General features: G+C 46.5%; 1 protein-coding gene across 1 annotated transcript in view; it reads right to left on the reverse strand.

Annotated features, from left to right (window-relative positions):
- The window catches only part of LOC139280760 (synapsin-3-like), a 291,283-nt gene that overhangs the window by 206,351 nt on the left and 65,598 nt on the right, over positions 1 to 19,334 (reverse strand). The window contains exon 3 of the mRNA XM_070900435.1: positions 13,839 to 13,896. Within this exon, the coding sequence (XP_070756536.1) occupies positions 13,839 to 13,896 (58 nt within the window). The remainder of the gene's footprint in view (positions 1 to 13,838; positions 13,897 to 19,334) is intronic.

Below are 19,334 nucleotides of genomic sequence, written 5' to 3' on the forward strand. Positions count from 1 at the left end.
GGTCCAGTAATCAGTCGGAATTAGAATTCCTTCTGAAAGGAAAGCAGTTTTCAATTTAATTGCTAAAAAATCTGTTTTTGACTGAGACACTGATCTCTTGCCCAAACACACAAAAATGTCTGGAAGAATGTACAACTAATGTGTGATACGCTGGGATAGTATGAGGGTCAGATCATCCAGTGTACTGAGGATAGTGTGTGGGCTTCTTTAATTTACAACAAGAGTGCGTTGCTGGAGGCTGGAGTCATGGCAGACCTTGTTACTGAAGCCTACTTAGTTAACATTACTTTATTGGTTAATTCGGAGTGGTTGCAGATCAGGGTTTGGGGATGTAAGTGATGGAGCAGGAAAAAGGAAGGAGCGTAAGAGAGCAAATGAAAAAGAAATTAAAAAAGAACGAATGGGTGAAAGAAAAAAGGCCGTCATCTGCTCATGGTTAGGTTCTATTAAATCTCATTCTAGTAGCTTACCCTGACGATGCACAAGAACCTTGTGCTTTCAAGGTTCCACTTTTTGTGCTGTGTCATGATCAAAAACCTCAAGGTCCTGTTATGGTGCAGATTAGATGCAGAACAAAGATCCTATGACCACATTAAAAAATGTTCCAAAACCTGAAGCTCAGAAGAGCATCCCTTTAACTCACTGTGAATTTTTCATTGCCTGCAGAAGACATATTTTGTTAAACAGGTCCGACAAATTATGCTGCAGACCCATACCTACATGGAACTGAGTCACGACTACCCCAAGGTCACCTCACCTAGAACCCTAACAACTGGCAGAGATTAGAGATATTCATCCCTTCAGCCTGCTTTGGAAGCAAACCTAGGTCTAAGGTGTGACTGGGTAGAGACCTAAACTATTGTACAGTCCAGTCCCTCACTTCGGCAGGAATTTTGTCGGCGTTCAGAGGATGGGATGGGTGGCGAGTCAGCTGTGAAATTTAAAATCATTGACAGCGGGTCGGGAATCCACTTTAAACCTGCCACCACGCTATTTTCCCAGATGTGGGTCTGTCAGCACTGAACAGACCCGATACGCAGCAGCGGGTTTGCAATTTGGATCATTATGACCTTGTTAAGAGCCTATTAAAAATACTTTGAGCTGAACTTACCATTTTACCAGGTTGTCCATGAATTTTCATCATCATCATAGGCAGTCCCTCCAAACCAGGATGACTTACTTCCATGCCGAAAATGGATGAGTTCACAGGTGTTTCAATGATATTCCGGATCCGGAACTACATGTTGAAGGGTGGAAGATGCCTGTGCGTGGATTTTTTTTTAACATGTGGTGGCTGTTGCACACCAGCCACCACACAGGCTTGACAGAGCTTGGTATTGGTCCAGTAGCAAGGATTAACCAAGACGACTGGAGACCAACTCTGCTGCACGGACCTAGCGTGTACACATATCGCAGTGTGGGCTGGCCCATGCTGCCCCTGGGCCCTCACCTCTTCTGAGCCCCGAACTGTCGCCCCTCCTGGGCCCCGATCATATCCCTCTACGAACTCTTGCCGCTCCTTTGCCCCGACCTCGCCGCTCCTGCTGTACCTGCACGCACTGCAATCAGCCGTCGTCCTCCTGCAGCAGCACGCGCTGCTCCCTGCAGTGGTAGGCCGCCGCACGCTGCTCCCTCTAATGGCCCCGGCCTGCTGATGGTCTTGCAAGCCGGGACTGTGCCGATTTCTGGGCCGGGCTGCTGCACGCTGCTCGGGGATCGTGTCAGGTAAGGACATCGGGAGTTGTGTGACCATGAATTCATTTCTTTATGGGACAGCTTCAGTTGTGCTATAAAAGCTCCCATCTGACAGCTGTTCACTTTCCAAGATCAAAAACTGTTGCTTACTGCATTTGGAAGGTGGATTGAGCTTTATGCAGGTTGCAAGTATTTGGAGCAAACTCGTTATCCAGTGTCACCTCATTGGAACAACTTTGCTCACCATTGACAGATTGCTTCTGTCATCTCAAGTTCACCTATCATCTATTATATTTGCTTTGGTGCTCACCTTGGTCCTCAGAATCCCACCACGATCAGTCCCAACACCAGCAGCACCAACAATAACACCAACCTTCTCCGCAATCATGCCCTGAGGCATCAGCACCTGACCACATTGCTTCCCAGGATGCCTGGGATGGCCTCACCATGGCCAGATTTACTTGACTTGACGCTGTACACCCTGGCTACCACATGATGCGCCAGGTTGGCACCACCTTACACCAACACCATAAAGCATGCCTACAATGCCCAAGTCATTCCTTTCACACTCATCACCGTTGTGGGGGTACCGTTCTGTCTCACTATTCACTGCAACTCACTAAACCACATAAATCTGTCCAAGAAATCAAAGTGTTTAAAATAAAGATTTCAATGTTTAACAGCACATTAACAGAAACCGTACATGAACATTGGCTAAAATATCTAAGTGCCTACCTTTGTGTGTTGTTAGTTAGTATGATTGGACTAGAATGAGGGCGAGTGTGAGGGGTGGCTAGTGAGATGAGGAAGTTATAATGTAGAGAGGGATAACAACAACTTGTATTTCTATAGCACCTTTAACATAGTGAAACGTTCCTAGTATTAGGAGATAAAAAATGTGACACATAAGGAGAAATTAGGCAGATTGGTCAAAGAGGTAGGTTTTAAGGAGCGTCTTGAAGGAGGAAAGAGAGGTGGAGAGGCAGAGAGGTTTAGGCAGGGAGTTAGGGCATAGGCAACAGAAGGCACGGCCACCAATGGTGGAGTGATTATAATCAGGGATGCTCAAGAGGGCAGAATTAGAGGAGCGCAGACATCTCGGCGGGTTGTGGGACTGGAGGAGATTACAGAGATAGGGAAGAGAGAGGCCATGGAGGGATTTGAAAATAAGGATAAGAATTTTGAAATCGAGGCGTTGCTTAACTGGGAGCCAATGTAGGTCAACAAGCACAGGGGTGATGGGTGAGCGGAACTTGGTGCGAATTAGGATACGAGCAACCGAGTTTTGGATCACCTCTAGTTTACGTAGGGTAGAATGTGGGAGGTCAGCCAGGTGTGTGTTGGAAAAGTCAAGTCTAGAGGTAACAAAAGCATGGATGAGGGCTTCAGTAGCAAATGAACTGAGGCAAGGTGGAGATGGGCGATGTTACGGAGGTGGAAATAGGCGGTCTTAGTTATGCTGCGGATATGTGGTCGAAAGCTCTTTTCCAGGGATCAAATATGACACTAAGGTTGCGAAAAGTCTGGTTCAACCTCAGACAGAAGTTGGGGAGAGGCATGGAGTCAGTGGCTAGGGAACGGAGTTTGTGGCAGGGACCAAAAACAATGGCTTCATGCAAGGTGATAGGTGGAGGTGCAAGGTAAGTTGGCATGAAAAAGGATGTGTAGGAGAAGGTTAGGGAAGGTAGAATGAGGGGGATGTGATGAATGGCACAGCAGGATGAGGTTTGAGTGTGGCTTTGCAGTAACGTTTCATAATCTACTGAGATCATTGAAAGGTTTGCACAACTGCAGCCTGGTCCTCCTGACAACACCCCTGCTTGTGTTCTCTTGTGCAATGTGCAACCAGGCTGCACTGATCTCCTGGGGAGGTCTCTTCTGCCCGTTGGAAGGGAAGAGAACCTCCCTGCGTGCTGTGACTCCATATGCAGGGAGTTATGGGAGAGCCTGGATGCAGCTGTGCACCTCTGCAGTGCTTGTCAGTGTTTGCAGTACTCAATGCTGTAGAACACGGACAGCACATCTGTCAAAATCAATTTGCGTATGGCCCCTTTAAGAAAACTGGCTGATGACGCGTCAGCAAATGACGCTTCCTTCAATTGCCCAGGAAACGGGCTGGGCGGGCTTAACAAGCCCAATCACAAGCCTTTTCTACACGGCGGGCTGGAGCCAGCAGCGAGGTCGAGACCCGCTACCGACCCTGGCCACACCGGACCCGCTGAGGTAGGGGAAATCAAGGCCTTCATTTTTTTTCTAATAAGATCCCAGGTTTTGTATTTCAGTGAACAAAGCGATTGAGGGATAGGATTTCAAGTCCTGATGTGTTTTCTAGATGAAAGTAATATGAACAGTTTGAACATGCACTCCATAGATGGATACCTTAATATTGTGGTTCTCACCACAATACATTTGATCCAAAACATAGCAGCTTCAATTTCATTTAGTTCACAACAAGCTGGTGTATTCCCGCCAGGGAAAAATAATCTCGACACTCTGGCTTTTCTGTCTGTATTTTTATAGATATAATTAAGAGTTTAGTTAACAACAGTCTCTAAAAACCAAAGGATTGACGGATCTGGGCTTGGCATGCCCAGCCAGGTGTCTGGATGAAAGTATGCCTCCTGATTGTGTTTATGGAGGCATACAGCAGTGCAAGACTTGTGCCTCTCCCTTTTTTTCCCAACCACTTCTACTCTATCCTTGAACTACAAGACCAAAAGTGGCCCCTAACAACAAAAGCACACAGGAACAGCACAGCCCGAAACCGATGACAAGCATCCTGGGAAAATGGCCCATAGCGCAAGAGATCCTCCACGTACCAAGCCTATTATTCAAAAGACACTCAGAAAAGAACAAAATATCATGTGATTTTCTGGAAACCATACTAGCTGAGCTTGGGAAAAGCACTTAAATTGCAAAAGAAAGAAGCTCTTGGAATTGAGGCAAACAGTCACCATTGCAGAAAGCTCTCATTAGTGTCCGTCATTTCTACAAGGGTTCTCTTAACCTATTTACGATAAACTCTTGATCAAACTTCAATCTTTTCCAAAAGCATAATTCAGTGATTAGGAATTGCCTACTTCATGGTTAATATTTCATTCGCAAACTGATATATATGGCCTAGAAATTCGAGAATGCTGGAAACCTGCCGGTAACAGCAGAGGCCAAGGATAATGGCCACGAGCTGCGAGCGCACAGGAAGCACTGATACTTTAGTGCGGCCTGCTAAATAACATTAGTGTAGCATTGATTTCTTGATGTGAATCCGCCAGAAAATGCAACCACCTGCCACCCCCATCCCAATAGGAGCGGCGAATTCTAAAATGGATGAGCCGGCGTTGCACACTGATTGATTCACGCTCCAACTCATTAAAATACAGGCAACGGCAATGCTGCCAACCTAGTGAAAGAGGTGGCCCCCACGGGACCCGTCGGCAGCTGCCGATAATGCGGCGGCCGCCATCTTTTCACCAGAATCTCGCAGTGACGGATGGCGTTAAACCCCTGACTTTCTAGGCCATTACTTGTAAATGATTACATTTTAATTTATATATTCTGCAGCAGAGAGGCTCTTCATTTTCCCACCTCACTAAAGGAGAGTTAGAGCGTACACCCTAACTCAGCCTGGTGAGTCCTGCTCACGTTTAAACCAGTATCTGGGTCCAGTAAGATGACTGACAAAATGGTGATTGATCAGAGTCCAGAGCCCAGTCTCTCAACCAGAAGGACAAGACTGTTTATTTCCCCTTGTTTCCTCTGTTAAGGTTTCTCACTTCCAATCAGTGCCTCTAGAGGCCGATCAGGTGAAATCAAGAACTCAGTAAGTGGGAAAACCGATAGGTGTAAATCCACATGTTAATACTCTGCGTTGTAGTGCAGCAGTATAATCAATAGCTGCACCTCTCGGCCACACTTCTTCACATTGATCCAACAACCTACCAAATCTCATAGGTCTACAATAACTGAACTAGAACATGTACTTTGCCATTTTTCAACGAGACAGAAGGGTGGGACAGTCCAGTCAACAGACATCTTCAATGAACTTTGATGTAGTGATAATTGCACTCTCCCATTTCACTTACTATGCAACTAAAAGGGGTAGCAATCAGTTAAAATGAAACACCGATTCTTTCAAAATTGAAAGAGCTACAAGAACACAGGAAATAGGAGCAGGACTAGGCCATTCAGCCCTTCGAGCCTGCGCCGCCATGCAATAGGATCATGGCTGATCTTGTACCTCAACTCCACTTTCCTCACGATCCCCATATCCCTTGCTTCCCTTAGAATCCAAAAGTCTATCTCCTTCAAATCTGCCGTCATCACCCCTCTCCTCAAAAAACCAACACTTGACCTGTCTGTCCTTGCAAACTACCGCCCAACTCCAACCTCCCTTTCCTCTTTAAAGTCCTCCAATATGTTATCGCCTCCCAAATCCATGCCCAGCTTTTCCGAAACACCGTGTTTGAATTCCTCCCATCAAGTTTCCGCCTCTGCCACAGTGACTGTGACAAAGACAAACTATCCCTCCTCGTCCTTCTCGACTCGTCTGCAGCCTTTGACATGGTAGACCACACCACCCTCCTCCAACACCTCCCCACCGTCGTCCAGCTTGGTGGACCTGTACGCACTTATTTCATTCTTACCTATCTAATCGTAGCCAGAGAATCACCTGTAATGGTTTCTCTTCCTGCTCCTGCTCCATTACCTCTGGTGTCCACAAAGGAACTATCCTTGGCCCCTCCTATTTCTCATCTACATGCTGCCTCTCGGCGACATCATCCGAAAACACAGCGTCAGTTTCCACATGTACGCTGACAACAACCAGCTCCACCTCACCACCACCTCTCTTGACAGATTACTTGTCTGACATGAAGTACTGGATGAGCAGAAATTTTCTCCAATTAAATATTGGGAGGAGCAAAGCCATCGTCTTTGGTCCCCGCCACAAACTCCATTCCTTAACTACTGACTCCATTCCTCTATCGGCAACTGTCTGATGCTGAACCAGACTGTTCGCAATGGTTGGTGTCATTCTTCAGCTCAAAATGAGCTTCCGACCACATATCCGGGCCATAACTAAGAACGTCTATTTCCAACTCCGCAACATCGCCCGACTCCACCCCACCTCAGTTGATCTGCTGTTGAAACCCTCATCCATGCCTTTGCTACCTCTAGACATGACTATTTCTGGCCGGCCTCCCACATTCTACTCTCCGTAAATTTGATGTCATCCAAAACTCTGCTACCCGTGTCCTAACTCGCACCAAGTCCCGCTCACACACCACCCCTGTGCTTGCTGACTTACACTGGCTCCCAGTGAAGCAATGATTTTAAAATTCTCATCCTTGTTTGCAAATCCCTCCATCGCCTCACCCCTTCCTATCTCTGTAATCTCCTCCAGCCCACAACCTTCCGAGAAATCTGCGCTCCTCTAATTCTGGCCTCTTAAGCATTCCCAATTTTAATTGGTGGCCATGCCTTCAGCTGCCAAGGCCCTAATCTCTGGAATTCCCTCCCTAAACCACTCCGCCTCTCAACGTCTCATTCCTCCTTTAAGATGCTCCTTAAAGCCTCGCTCTTTTCTGCCCTAATATCTCCTTATGTGACTCGATGTCAAATTTTGTTTTATAATGCTCCTGTGAAGTGCCTTGTAATGTTTTACTAAGTTCAAGGCGCTATATGAATATAACGTGTTGTTGTTTACTTCTGTCTTGAATATACTCAACGACTGAGCATTCACAGCCCTCTCAGGTAGAGAATTCCAAAGATTCACAGCCTTTCGAGTGAAGAAATGTCTCATCTCAGTCCTAAATGGCCAACCCTTTATTCTGAGACTGTGACTCCTTAGTTCTATACTCCCCAGTCAGGGAAAACATCCTTCCAACATCTACTCTGTCAAGCCCCTTAATAATTTTATACATTTCAATCAGAGCACTTCACATTCTTCTAAACTCTAGGGAATATAGGCCTAGTCTACTCAATCTCTCCTCATAGGACAGTCTCCCCATCCCAGGAATCAGTCTAGTGAACCTTTGTTGCACACCCTCTAAGTCAAGTATATCCTTCCTTAGATAAGGAGAGAAAAAAAAAAACTGTGCACAGTACCCAGTGGCCTGCAGCATTACCCAGCATGAGAACAAGCTCGGGGGCCAGCTCTCTGGAGGGTAGGTCGGCCCTTCAGTTGTGCTCACAGATGGGCAGCTGAGGACCTGGACTTCGAGGCCATGTCCAGGGAGTCAATGCAGATGCACCGCGAGCTCATTGGTGCATTTGGCAAGGATCCCATCGAGCATCGATGCACTTGCGTTGAGTGTGGTAGAGGCCGCCTCAACCTTGGCATTTGCAGATCGGGAGCCCGTCGAGCCCATCCTTGGTTGATTCTAATGGGTGCTCAATGCCACACGTGACCATGGGGTCCCAGACATGATGGCGCGGGTCATGGCTGACGTGGCAGTAGCCATTGAGCAGCAGGCCTAGACCACGCAAGACCTGCATTCTGCCATGTCGTCAATGCGTGCTGGTATCAATGCGCTGTCTGCTCTGATGCAGGGTCAAATTAATGCCACGCAAGCACTGACTGCTGCCATCATGTCTGAGGACTCATCAGTACAACGGGGAGGTAACGGTGCCGAAGTAGGCCAGCAATCTGCGCTCCACCAGATTGCTCTGGATGCTGAGGCTCTGTCCTGGGGGAATGGCAGGCCGGCAGTCCAGATGGAACATGTCATGTCCTCTCTCAGAAGGACATCATTCTGCCTTCCACCACTGCCATTCTGCTTTGCACCTGCCGCGGTCTGCACCCCGGCCATCCCACACTGCTGTCGCCCATTCTCAGGCGGGGCTGTCAGCAGCCAGGCTTTCTAGGCCCAGAGCTGTTCCAGGGCATCGTGGTAGGCCATCTGTCCTGTCCCTCTCACACAAATAGCACGCCTCAAGCGACCTTGCTGCAGGGACTGAGGACCCATCGAGGAGGAGCAATAAGCGAGGGAGGGGGGTGAGGCATAGAGATGGGAAATGTCTACGCAAGTCCCACCGATTAAAAGGTGTGGCCATGGTCTGTTGAGAAGATCTAAATCTTATTCATCTGTTGTATTATTTGAAGGGGCGCGTGCCCCATTTTGTTTTGTTCTCGAAGGTGGGGTTTTTCTGATTGTTTGAGGGATGTTTTTGCAATAAAATGTTACGTTGAATATTTCCTTCAGCCTCTGGTGTATGACTGTTCACTTGTGATGGAGAGGTTGCATTATTGTGCCTCAATGTGCGGTCATTATTAGCTGCATCCCTCAGCTCACTCCATTCAAGCGAAGCACTCCATTATGAGCCGCTGTGGAATAGCCCTGCCGCTGACAACATTGTCACGCTGTCTCCTCCGTGGCTGCTGCTGGTCGTCGCTGTGTCGCTGGACATTCGTGGCGTCGGTAGGCTCCTGGTCTTCCGCCTCCTCTTCCTCTTCCTCCTGAGGTGGGCCTGCGATCCCCACTGGCAAGGCCTGGGCCCTCACGATGGCCAAGTTGTCCAGCATGCAGCGCACCACAATGAACAGTGAGACCTGTTGAGGGGAGTATTGAAGGCTGCCTCCAGAGCGATCTAGGCATTGTAAAATCATTAGTGGTTTGTTTTAAGCCACTTATCAATGGGTTTTTTCCCAGCTTTTTGGATTTGACAGGTTGCCCACAGGTTTCCAGCTGTGCCTAGACCTTGTCTGTAAAGCTGAGGCAGGAGGTCAGTGTATGAGTTGACAGTTTCAAATTTCAAGTCAAAGCTCCCACCTGATTGAGAAATGTTCCATTAACCTCTAGCTTCTCTAAACTGCACTTCCACTGCAGATTCAGGATGCTGCAAGTCTTCACAAGTCTCCATCCAGTCTTACCTCATTACTACTCCCACCATCGACAGATCGCTTCTGTCATCTCTACTTCACCTGCCATCTATTCCATCAGCATGGGTGCTATTGAAATTCTCTTACCTTGGTCCTCAGAATCCCACCACAATGAGCCCGAACACCAGCATCACCAATAACACCAACCTTTTCCGCAATCAACTGATGCTGCACAGGAAAGAGGGCATCAGCATCCAACCATATTGCTGCCCGGACACCAGGGATGGCCTCACCATGGCCAGATTTATTTCACTTGATGTGTATACCCATATGGCTGCCACATGATGCGCTAGTTTGGCACCACCCCACACCAACATTATAAAGCATTCCTACAATGCCCTAGCCATTCTTTGCACAATCACCACCATTGTGGGGATACAGTTATGTCTCACCATTCACTGCAACTCACTAAGCCACTTCTAAAGCTGCACAAAAATCTGTCCAAGAACGCAAAGTGTTGAAAATAAAGGTTTCAATGTTTGACACCACATTAACAGAAGCTTTACATTAACATTGCATAAAACACCCAAGTGGCTACACTTATGTGTTGTTAGTTGGCATGATTGCACTAGGATAAGGGTGAGGATGAGTGTGAGGGGTGGCTAGTGAGATGGGGATGTGATAATATAGATAGATAGAGAGGGATGGATGGAGATGCAAGTTAAGTTGTAAGGGTGTGCAGTAGTAGGGTAGGAAAGCCAGAGTGATGGGGATGTGACGAGAGGCACAGCAGGATGAGGGAGAGTGTGGCTTTGTACTAACATTTGTGATCGACTGAGATCATAGAAACATTTGCGACACTACACCCACGTCCTCCTGACCACATCCCTGCTTGGGCGCTCCTGTGCAATGTGCAACCAGGCTGCACTGGTCCCATGAGGAGGTCTCTTCTGCCCATGGGAAGGGAAGAGAACCTCCTCACGTGCTGTGACTCCCTCCATAAGCATATGCAGGGTGTCATGGGAGAGCCTGGGTGCAGCCGTGCACCTCTGTGCAGTGCTCGTCAGTGTTTGCAGCCCCTCAATGCTGTAGAACACTGACAGCACAACTGTCAAAGTAAATTTGCGCATGATCCCTTTAAGGAAACTGGCTGATGACGCATCATAAATGACGTCATCAGACCCACTTCATTCAACTGGCTGGGAAACTCGCTAGGCAGGTTATCAAGTCCAAATCAGGGGAAAGTGATGTCAGAGGCCGGGACAGCGGGACAGTGACCCACCACCGATGCCGCCCGGCACGGACCCGCCAAGGTTGGGGAAATCGTGGCCCTGGTAACTGAGGTAGAATGCATTGAACAAAGAGCAACAAAACCTGGTGATTCCAGTTATAATCTGAGCCGACAAACTTACTGAATCTCTTAAGTATACTTCACATAAAAACACCGAGTTCCAGTTCAGTTACTGGAAGCTATTCATGTCAAGACGAAAACCTTGCAGTTCACCTAGCATCAAGACTACGGAAGGCCTAAGCTTAAAATAATTGTCTACTAACATTATCTAAAGACAACAACCTATCATGGAACATCTACCTGTGCTTGCAGGGGTTTGGGATGCAGTAAGGTGATCACACTTCCCTTTCTCTTCACTACCCACCTGATGAAATGGGGATCTGCTCTGTCTGATGGCTCTTGATATACTGAAACAATTTGAGGCAAATAATTAACATGGAAAGAGCTATACTGTAACAAGATAAACTAAGAAGCAAGGAAATTGGGTCTTGTTAAAGATTTGTTAAGTAAGAAAGATTTTATTTCCGACAAGATACATGCACAGCTGAAGCCTGCAACAAAGACAGTAAGTGCTTTGTCAAGAAATACTCAGCCTGGATCAGGATTCTATTAACCACAGATAAAAATAGCTTTGTGCCATGACCCATTTAGTACATCCAGCTACCCAATTTAACTGAGCCAAGAAAAGGAACTGCAAAAAAATATTTATTTAAAATTGCGTGGCGTGAATATATGTTACTCTCTGTGGTCAGTGACGGCATGTCCACGGAGCAGGAAACGTTGGCTAACTACAACATTTATATGTTCTGTTCAACATTTAGGCTTCGGAATTTCAAATGGGACAGTGAACATAGAGCCACTGGAGAGGGGGCAGAGAAGATTTACAAGGATGATACCAGAAATGCGAGGGTATACATATCAGGAAGGGATGAACAGGCTGGGTCTCTTTTCTCTTGAAAAGAGAAGGCTGGGGTGTGACCTAATAGAGGCCTTTAAAATTCTGAAAGGTTGAGTGGATACAGAGCGATTGTTTCCACCTGTGGGGAAGAGCATAACTAGAAGCCATCAATATATCAAGAAATCCAATAGGGAATTCAAAAGAAACTTCTTACCCAAAGAATGGTGAGAATGTGGAACTCACTACCACAGGGAGTGATTGAAGTGAATAGTATCGATGCATTTAAGGGGAAGTTAGATAAGCATGAGGGAGAAGGAAATAGAGGGTTATGCTGAGTTAGAAGAGGAAAGACAGAAGGAAGCTCACGTGGAGCATAAACGCAGCATGGACTGGTTGGACCGAATGGCTTGTTTCTGTGCTGTATATCCTGTGTAATCCTGTGTAATCCTATGATTCTGGCAAATCTCCAGATCAGGCACTGAAAAATGGTACAGAACCCAATTCTGCTAGGATTCCACCCTGTATTTTCCATCCAGCCATTTTCTGGAGGGAAAAGATCTTCAACCCGTCCACTTCCCACCTTGGGAATTCCCCTCTTTACACCCTCAGCAGGCCTCACTATAACTCACGCCAGCTGAGGCCTACAAAAGAGCCTACTAACCATTACGAGGGAAAGATAATCGATTCAAGAAGAGATCCTGAATCTCCATTGCGAACAGAAAAACTGCAGAGGATATATTTCTTCAGGGCCTCTTCTCTGCTGTCGGAGCGACATGGCACCACTCAGATATCCTAACTGTAGTTTGGCACAGTCGCCTCTGATGTTCCCTTGTAGGTGTGAAATTACCTGCCCAGCCATGCAAATACCTCTATCCCCCAGATTTGGGATGGAGTCTCTGGCCTAGGGCTAAAGTTTACCTGGCGGTCACAGGGAGTGGCAAGAACAGGGGTGGACTGGATGGAGATGGCCCCACTCCTGTAAGCATTTGCAAGTGGCGGGTGGGAAAGAAGTGTCTATCTCAGCGGGGGGCTGGAGGAGGGTCATTCAGGTCACAGTAGCAAGGTGGTGGTGGGCCTTACCACCCAATTGTGCCCCTTTTCCACCAAATAGTGTCTTTAAATATAACAAAAACTTCCCAAATGGCTTCACAGAGGTGAAAATCAACACCAAGCAGTAATTGATAGAATGAGATGAGGTGACCGAAGTTATGGTCAGAAAGGTAAGTTTCGAGGAGAGTTTTGAAGGCAGAGAGAGGTAACAAAGTAGAGAGGTTTAGAGAGAATGTCTGACAGTGTGAACCAAGGAGTGATAGCTCGGTCACTGCAGGTGGAGCAGATGTGGGGGTGCAATGGAGACCAGAGTTGGAAGAGTGGAGATTGCCTGCTGACATGTAGGCCCAGAGGAGCTTACTCAGGCAGAGAGAGGTGAGGCTAAGCAGGAATTTGTGAATAGATCATGGATTTTGAACTCAATGCATTGGGAATGGAGGGAGGGATGAGGAGAAGTGAGTGGAAATGACCAAGGACAGGGATGATAGGGAATCGTTCACCTTGATGATCAGAACAGAAGTTCATCTAAGGCGGCGTTCTCAAAGCCTTCCTTCATCGCTTGTAAACTCCTGGTCAGATGCCAAGAGCAGAAATATTATGCAGAATCTCAGCTTCAGCAATAGTATTAAGAATGGAGCCCTGCAGCAGCCGAGGTTTATTCATGATGAAAGAGATCAGCGGATTAGTAAAGAATGAATTCCGCACAAAATGCCTGACCCGAAGCAGTCTCTGAGCAGCAGGTTTGAGGCACAATGTGTGGAAACAAAGGCAGGCCGAGAGACATCAATAAGTGTATCGCTATCACTCTTTACTGCATTTGGGCTTCAGATGAATACATCTCTCCTTTAAAAAATCCAGAATATAGTATTTATCGTCGCAACTCTTGCATACTGTGGTGGAAAAAATCTTGTAAATGGTTACCTTTTCTATAAGCTGCCTTGAGCCCAGTGGTCAGCCTTACAGGAAGTCAGGTTTAAAATGATCTGGTAAACTTGAGCTAATTACACTTTGTTTGCACCAAGGACACTTTTGAAATACAAATGGTTTTGTTACATAGATAAGTAAGCAGTGTTCAGTGCACAGACCTGCTCTAAACGGATCTCATATTCTTCCAGGACCTTCTTACCACGGAAGTACTTGGACCTGAAAAGAAAAATGAAAAGGAAGTCACGCACAAAGATAATTTCCTGACATGTGGCAACTCTCATCAAACCTCTTGCAGATTGTAACTATCTTTACTTAAGCTGCTTGTTCCCTTCCGAAAAATACCGACCCACATACTCCACGCCGGCAAAGTGCAGAACTTGCAGCCACTGCACAACTTTCTTTGTAACCCTGTCCCAAAGCCCAGCTTTATGCAGCCAGTTGTAAAACATCCAGTCTGTAATTCAACAACTTGTCTTTAATGTCCCAACGTACTTCACAGGAGTGTAATATGACAACAAATATATTGAATGAATGAATGAAGTGGAGGATGCACAAGAGGCCAGAGTTGAAGGAACACAGTTCTTCGAGGGTTGTAGGGCTGCAGGAGATTACAGAGATGGCGATGGACAAGCCAATAGAGGGATTTGAACACAAGGATAAAAAATGTAAAATTGAGGTTTTGCAGGACCGGGAGCCAATGTAGGTCAGTGAGCACGGGGGTGATGGTGAACAGGACTGGCTGTAAGTTAGGATACAGGCAGCAGAGTTTTGGATGAGCTCAAGTTTATGGAGGGTGGATGATGGGAGTCTGGCCAGGAGAGTATTGGAATAGTTGAGTCGAGGTAACACGGCATGGATGATGGTTTCAGCAGCAGATAAGCTGAGACAGGCCAGAGACTCCCAGGTCTCTATGATACTACATATAAACCTTCTGAAACCCTGGATTAGATTTCCGCCTGTAACTCACTCCAGGTAAACATACAAACACACGCGGGATATCTCTAGGAGGTAGTGTACCTGAAGGTCCCATAGTGTTGCACACGGTAAATCGGAGGATATGGTGTTTCTCTTCCTTGTTTCTGTTATCCTTGTGTTACTCCCCCTTATGCTGCTTCGCTCTTTATCTTTTCTTTCCGCTGGGCAGTGGGTGGCCTGGCATTTTTTGTACCCCTTCCCTATTTTTCACTTTATCCCTCTCCATTCCCAAGCTTCCCCTCCCCTCCCCATATCACTCTTCTCGTCACTTCTTCATCTCCCCTTACCTTTCCCCGGTCCCATCTCCTTCCTCCGGGGTGCAGTACAAATCCCTTTACACCCGCCGAACCCGGGGGGGGCAATTCTGAGGGGAACGCTCTGTGCACAGCGCCTGGGCGAAAACCCTTCAGTGCACCCTTATTGCCGGGCCGCTGACACTAACTAGCCCTGTGCAAAGGGGCAATTTCAGCCCCTATGGATAGAACTAAGAAGCAGTAAAGGATGCAAAACTCTGGTGTGAGTTGTCTACAGACCTCCTGATGGTAATGACATAGTGGGAGGCATATATAAAGAGAGATCAGGGAATGCTGGTGAGGAAATCTAGAACAAGGGGACACAGTCTAAAAATTAGAGCTAAGCCATTTAGAAGTGAAATCGGGAAGGACTTTTTCACACAAAGGCCAGTGGAAATCTGGAACTCTCTCCCCCAAAAGACTGTGGATGCTGGATCAGCAGAAATGTTGAAGACTGGTGGCTTTCTTATCATTTTTCTTTTCCAGTCCAAGATTGATACCCATATATATTTGTCAGATAAGGGATACGGATCAAAGGTGGGCAAACAGAGTTGAGGCACAAATACGGCCATGATCGGATTGAACAGGCTCGAGGGGCTGAATTGCCTTCTCCTCTTCCTAATGGCTATGAGCTAAATTCCATATTTCACCCCCATTTCTGCCAAATGACAGGTTCTCCTCTCCATGCTGCTAAACACCAGATGCTGAGCTCCAATCTGGCACAGCTTGCACACTACATGTATCAGGGTTTTAAGAGGGTAAGAAATAAAAGTTAGATATATTGGTAAAGGAATATACATATCAAAGCCATTCATTTACAGCTTACGCAAAATAATGGCCAGAGTTACAATCCAGTCACTAAAATAATTAGTGGTATGTCCATTGAGTACAGACATCAGATTCAGATGTCACACTTGCTGCAGATTCAAACCAATCTTAAAATGTTGGTTATTTTTGTTCTCCATCCTGAAACTAATAAGTATATTCCAATCTGCAAAGTTCCTTAATCAAGCGACAATTAAACTCCAAATGGCCTGAGGCTCTGTGTACTTAATAATTAGACTGTGTCATTAATGCTGAGAGCAAATTAAACACAGCTCCACCTCAACACAATAATACATATGATGTGTTACCTGGTATCATGCTCCCATGATTCTGAAACAACATATCATCTAACTTACTATGAGCAATGTCACAGGAGATCTGCCTCTTCTATAGATAACAAACCTGAGTTTCTCAATTAGATTAGAGCTTGTAGTATTCTCCTAGGTAAACATTGTTTCTTTTCAATGCACATTTAGATTCTGGCCTGTAATTCACTTGCCGCTATCCATTCAAATTCTATATAAAAACAATCTTAACTCAATTACAATTCCAGCCTGTAAAGAAATCGCGGAGGTACTGCCCATAATCTTCCAATCCTCCTTAGAAATGGGGTGGTGCCAGATGACTGGAGAATTGCAAATGTTACACCATTGTTCAAAATCATAGGCAGTCCCTCGAAATCAAGGAACACTTGCTTCCACTCTAAAAGTGAGTTATCAGGTGACTGAACAGTCCAATACGGGAATTACAGTCTCTGTCACAGGCGGGACAGACAGTGGTTGAGGGAAAGGGTGGGTGGGACTGGTTTGCCACCCTCTCCTTCCACTGCCTGTGCTTGTTTGCTGCATGCTCTCGCGACGAGACTCGAGGTGCTCAGCACCCTCCTGGATGCGCTTCCTCCACTTAGGGCGGTCTTTGGCCAGGGATTCCCAGGTGTCAGTGGGGATATTGCACTTAATCAAGGAGGCTTTGAGGGTGTCAACATTTTCTCTGCCCACCTGGGGTTCGCGTGCCTTGTAGGAGTTCCGAGTAGAGCACTTGCTGAGTCTTGTGTCGGGCATGCGAACAATATGGCTCACCCAATGGAGCTGGTCGAGTGTGGTCAGTGCTTCAATGCTGGGGTTGTTGGCCTTATCGAGAACACTGATGTTGGTGCGTCTGTCCTCCCGAGGGATTTGCAGGATCTTGCGGAGATATCGTTAGTGGTATTTCTCCAGCGATTTGAGGTGTCTACTCTATATGGTCCATGTCTCTGAGCCATACAGGAGAGCGGGTACCACAAAAAAGGGTATAAAGATAAACCCAGCAACTGGTTAACCTCGGTAGTAGGGAAGCTTTTAGAAACATTAATCAGGGACAACATTAACAGTCACTGGGGCAAGTGTGGATTAATTAAGGAAAGCCAGCACAAATTTGTTAAAGGAAAATCGTGTTTAACCAACTTGATCGAGTTTTTTGATGAGGTAACAGTGAGGGTTGATGAGGGCAATGCGGTTGACATGGTGTACATGGATTTCCAAAAGGCGTTTGATAAAGTGCCACATAATAGGCTTGCCAGCAAAGGTGAAGCCCATGGAATAAAAAGGACAGAGGCAGCATGGATACAGAATTGGCTCAGTGACAGGAAACAGAGAGTAGTGGTGAACGGTTGTATTTCGGACTGGTGGAAGGTATAGTGGTGTTCCCCAGGGGTCGGTTCTAGGACCACTGCTTTTCTTGATATATATTATGGACTTGGATGTGGGTGTACAGGGCACAGTTTCAAAATTTGCAGGTGACACAAAACTTGGAAGTATAGTGAATAATGAGGAGGATAGTGATAGACATCAAGAGGACAGACAGGCTGGTGGAATGGGAGACACATGGCACATGAAATTTAATGCAGGAAAGTGCGGTGATACATTTTGGGAGAAAGAATAAGGAGAGAAAATATAAACTAAAAAGGGTACAATCCTAAAGGGATGCATAAACAGTGAGACCTAAGAGTACACAAATCATTGAAGGTGGCTTACGGGATCCTGGGCTTTATGAATAGAGGTGTAGAGTACAAACGCGTGGAATAGTGATGAACCTGTATAAAACACTGGTTCGGCCTCAACTGGAGTATTGTGTCCAATTCTGGGCACCGCATTTTAGGAAGGATATGTGAAGGCCTTAGAGAGGGTGCAGAAAAGATTTACGGGATGATTCCAGGGATGAGGGAATTTAGTTACCATGATAGACTGGATAAGCTGGGGTTGTTCTCCTTAGAGCAGAGACGATTGAGAGGAGATTTGATCGAGGTGTTTAAAATCATGAGGGGTCTGAATAGAGTAGATAGAGAGAAACTGTTCTCATTGACTGAGGGGTCGAGAACCAGAGGACTGGTTGATTGGCAAAAGAACCAAAGGCGACATAAGAATAAAAACTTTTTTACGCAGCGAGTGGTTATGATCTGGAATGCCCTGCCTGCAAGGGTGGTGGAGGCAGACTCAATTACAGCTTTCAAAAGTGAGCTGGATAAGTACCTGAAAGGGAAAAAAAATGCAGGCTATGGGGAAAGGGCCGGGGGGGGGGGGGGGGGGGATGAGTGGGACTAACTAAAGTGCTCGGGATCGACGGGCCGAATGGCCTTTTTCCGTGCTGTAACCATTCTATGATTGTATGATGATTCTAACTCACCTCCCAGGGATCAATTATTATTCTGTACTGGTGGGCCTCCCATGGTTTTGCATAGGATGGGCCCAAAATTCCACATGGAATCTTTTGACGCAATGGTTGAGGTACGTCCGATTTTTAAGTTGGCCCGACTGCGCCAAAAAAAAAGTTCCAAGTTTCACCAGCATAACCTTTCATTTTGGAGTGGCGCCGATTGTCCTCAAGCTCTGTGGGTGGAGCTTAAGGTCTGCGCCGAAAAACTGAGGTTGCCAGGGTAACAAGGGACTGTGCCTTAACTGTATCAGAACGTGACATTTGTTGTTGCCTATTTGACAGATATATGCTCCCAGGGCTTACACATTGTCATGTATGAACATGTTGTTTGTAACCACCAGATGGTGTCATTGTTGGAGGCCACTGAGCAGCACGCATATGGTGCTGCTCTGGTATAAAAGGCCAGCCATTTTGTGAGTCAGGCACATTGGACGGTAATAAAGCAGAGTCAAGGGTGTACCTTGTTCAGTTAAACAGTACTCAGTATGTACCTTTATTGCATACATAACATTTGGTGACAAGAATACAAGAATCTTTGTTTGCAAAATGAGCACGATTGGATTTTGAGCGATTCATGGAGGGAGAAGCATTGGGAAGACTTTGTGTGCTGTTTGAACCAGTATTTTGTGGCCAACAAAATGAAGGAGGTCGGCGTGTTCCTCACTGTGTGCGGTTCAAGGATCTACGGTCTGATAACGAATCTACTCATGCCTAGTGATCCAACAGAGAAAACATACGAGGAGTTGTATACATTGGTACGGGAGCACCTCAAGCCAGACGACAGCATCATCATCTCAAGATACAGGTTTTATACACACTCGATCGGAGGGCCAGAGCGCGGTGGAATTTGATGCCGACCTGAGCCGTCTA

The sequence above is a fragment of the Pristiophorus japonicus genome, chromosome 15 (genome assembly GCF_044704955.1).
Source record: "Pristiophorus japonicus isolate sPriJap1 chromosome 15, sPriJap1.hap1, whole genome shotgun sequence".
Taxonomy (NCBI): Eukaryota; Metazoa; Chordata; class Chondrichthyes; family Pristiophoridae; genus Pristiophorus; species Pristiophorus japonicus.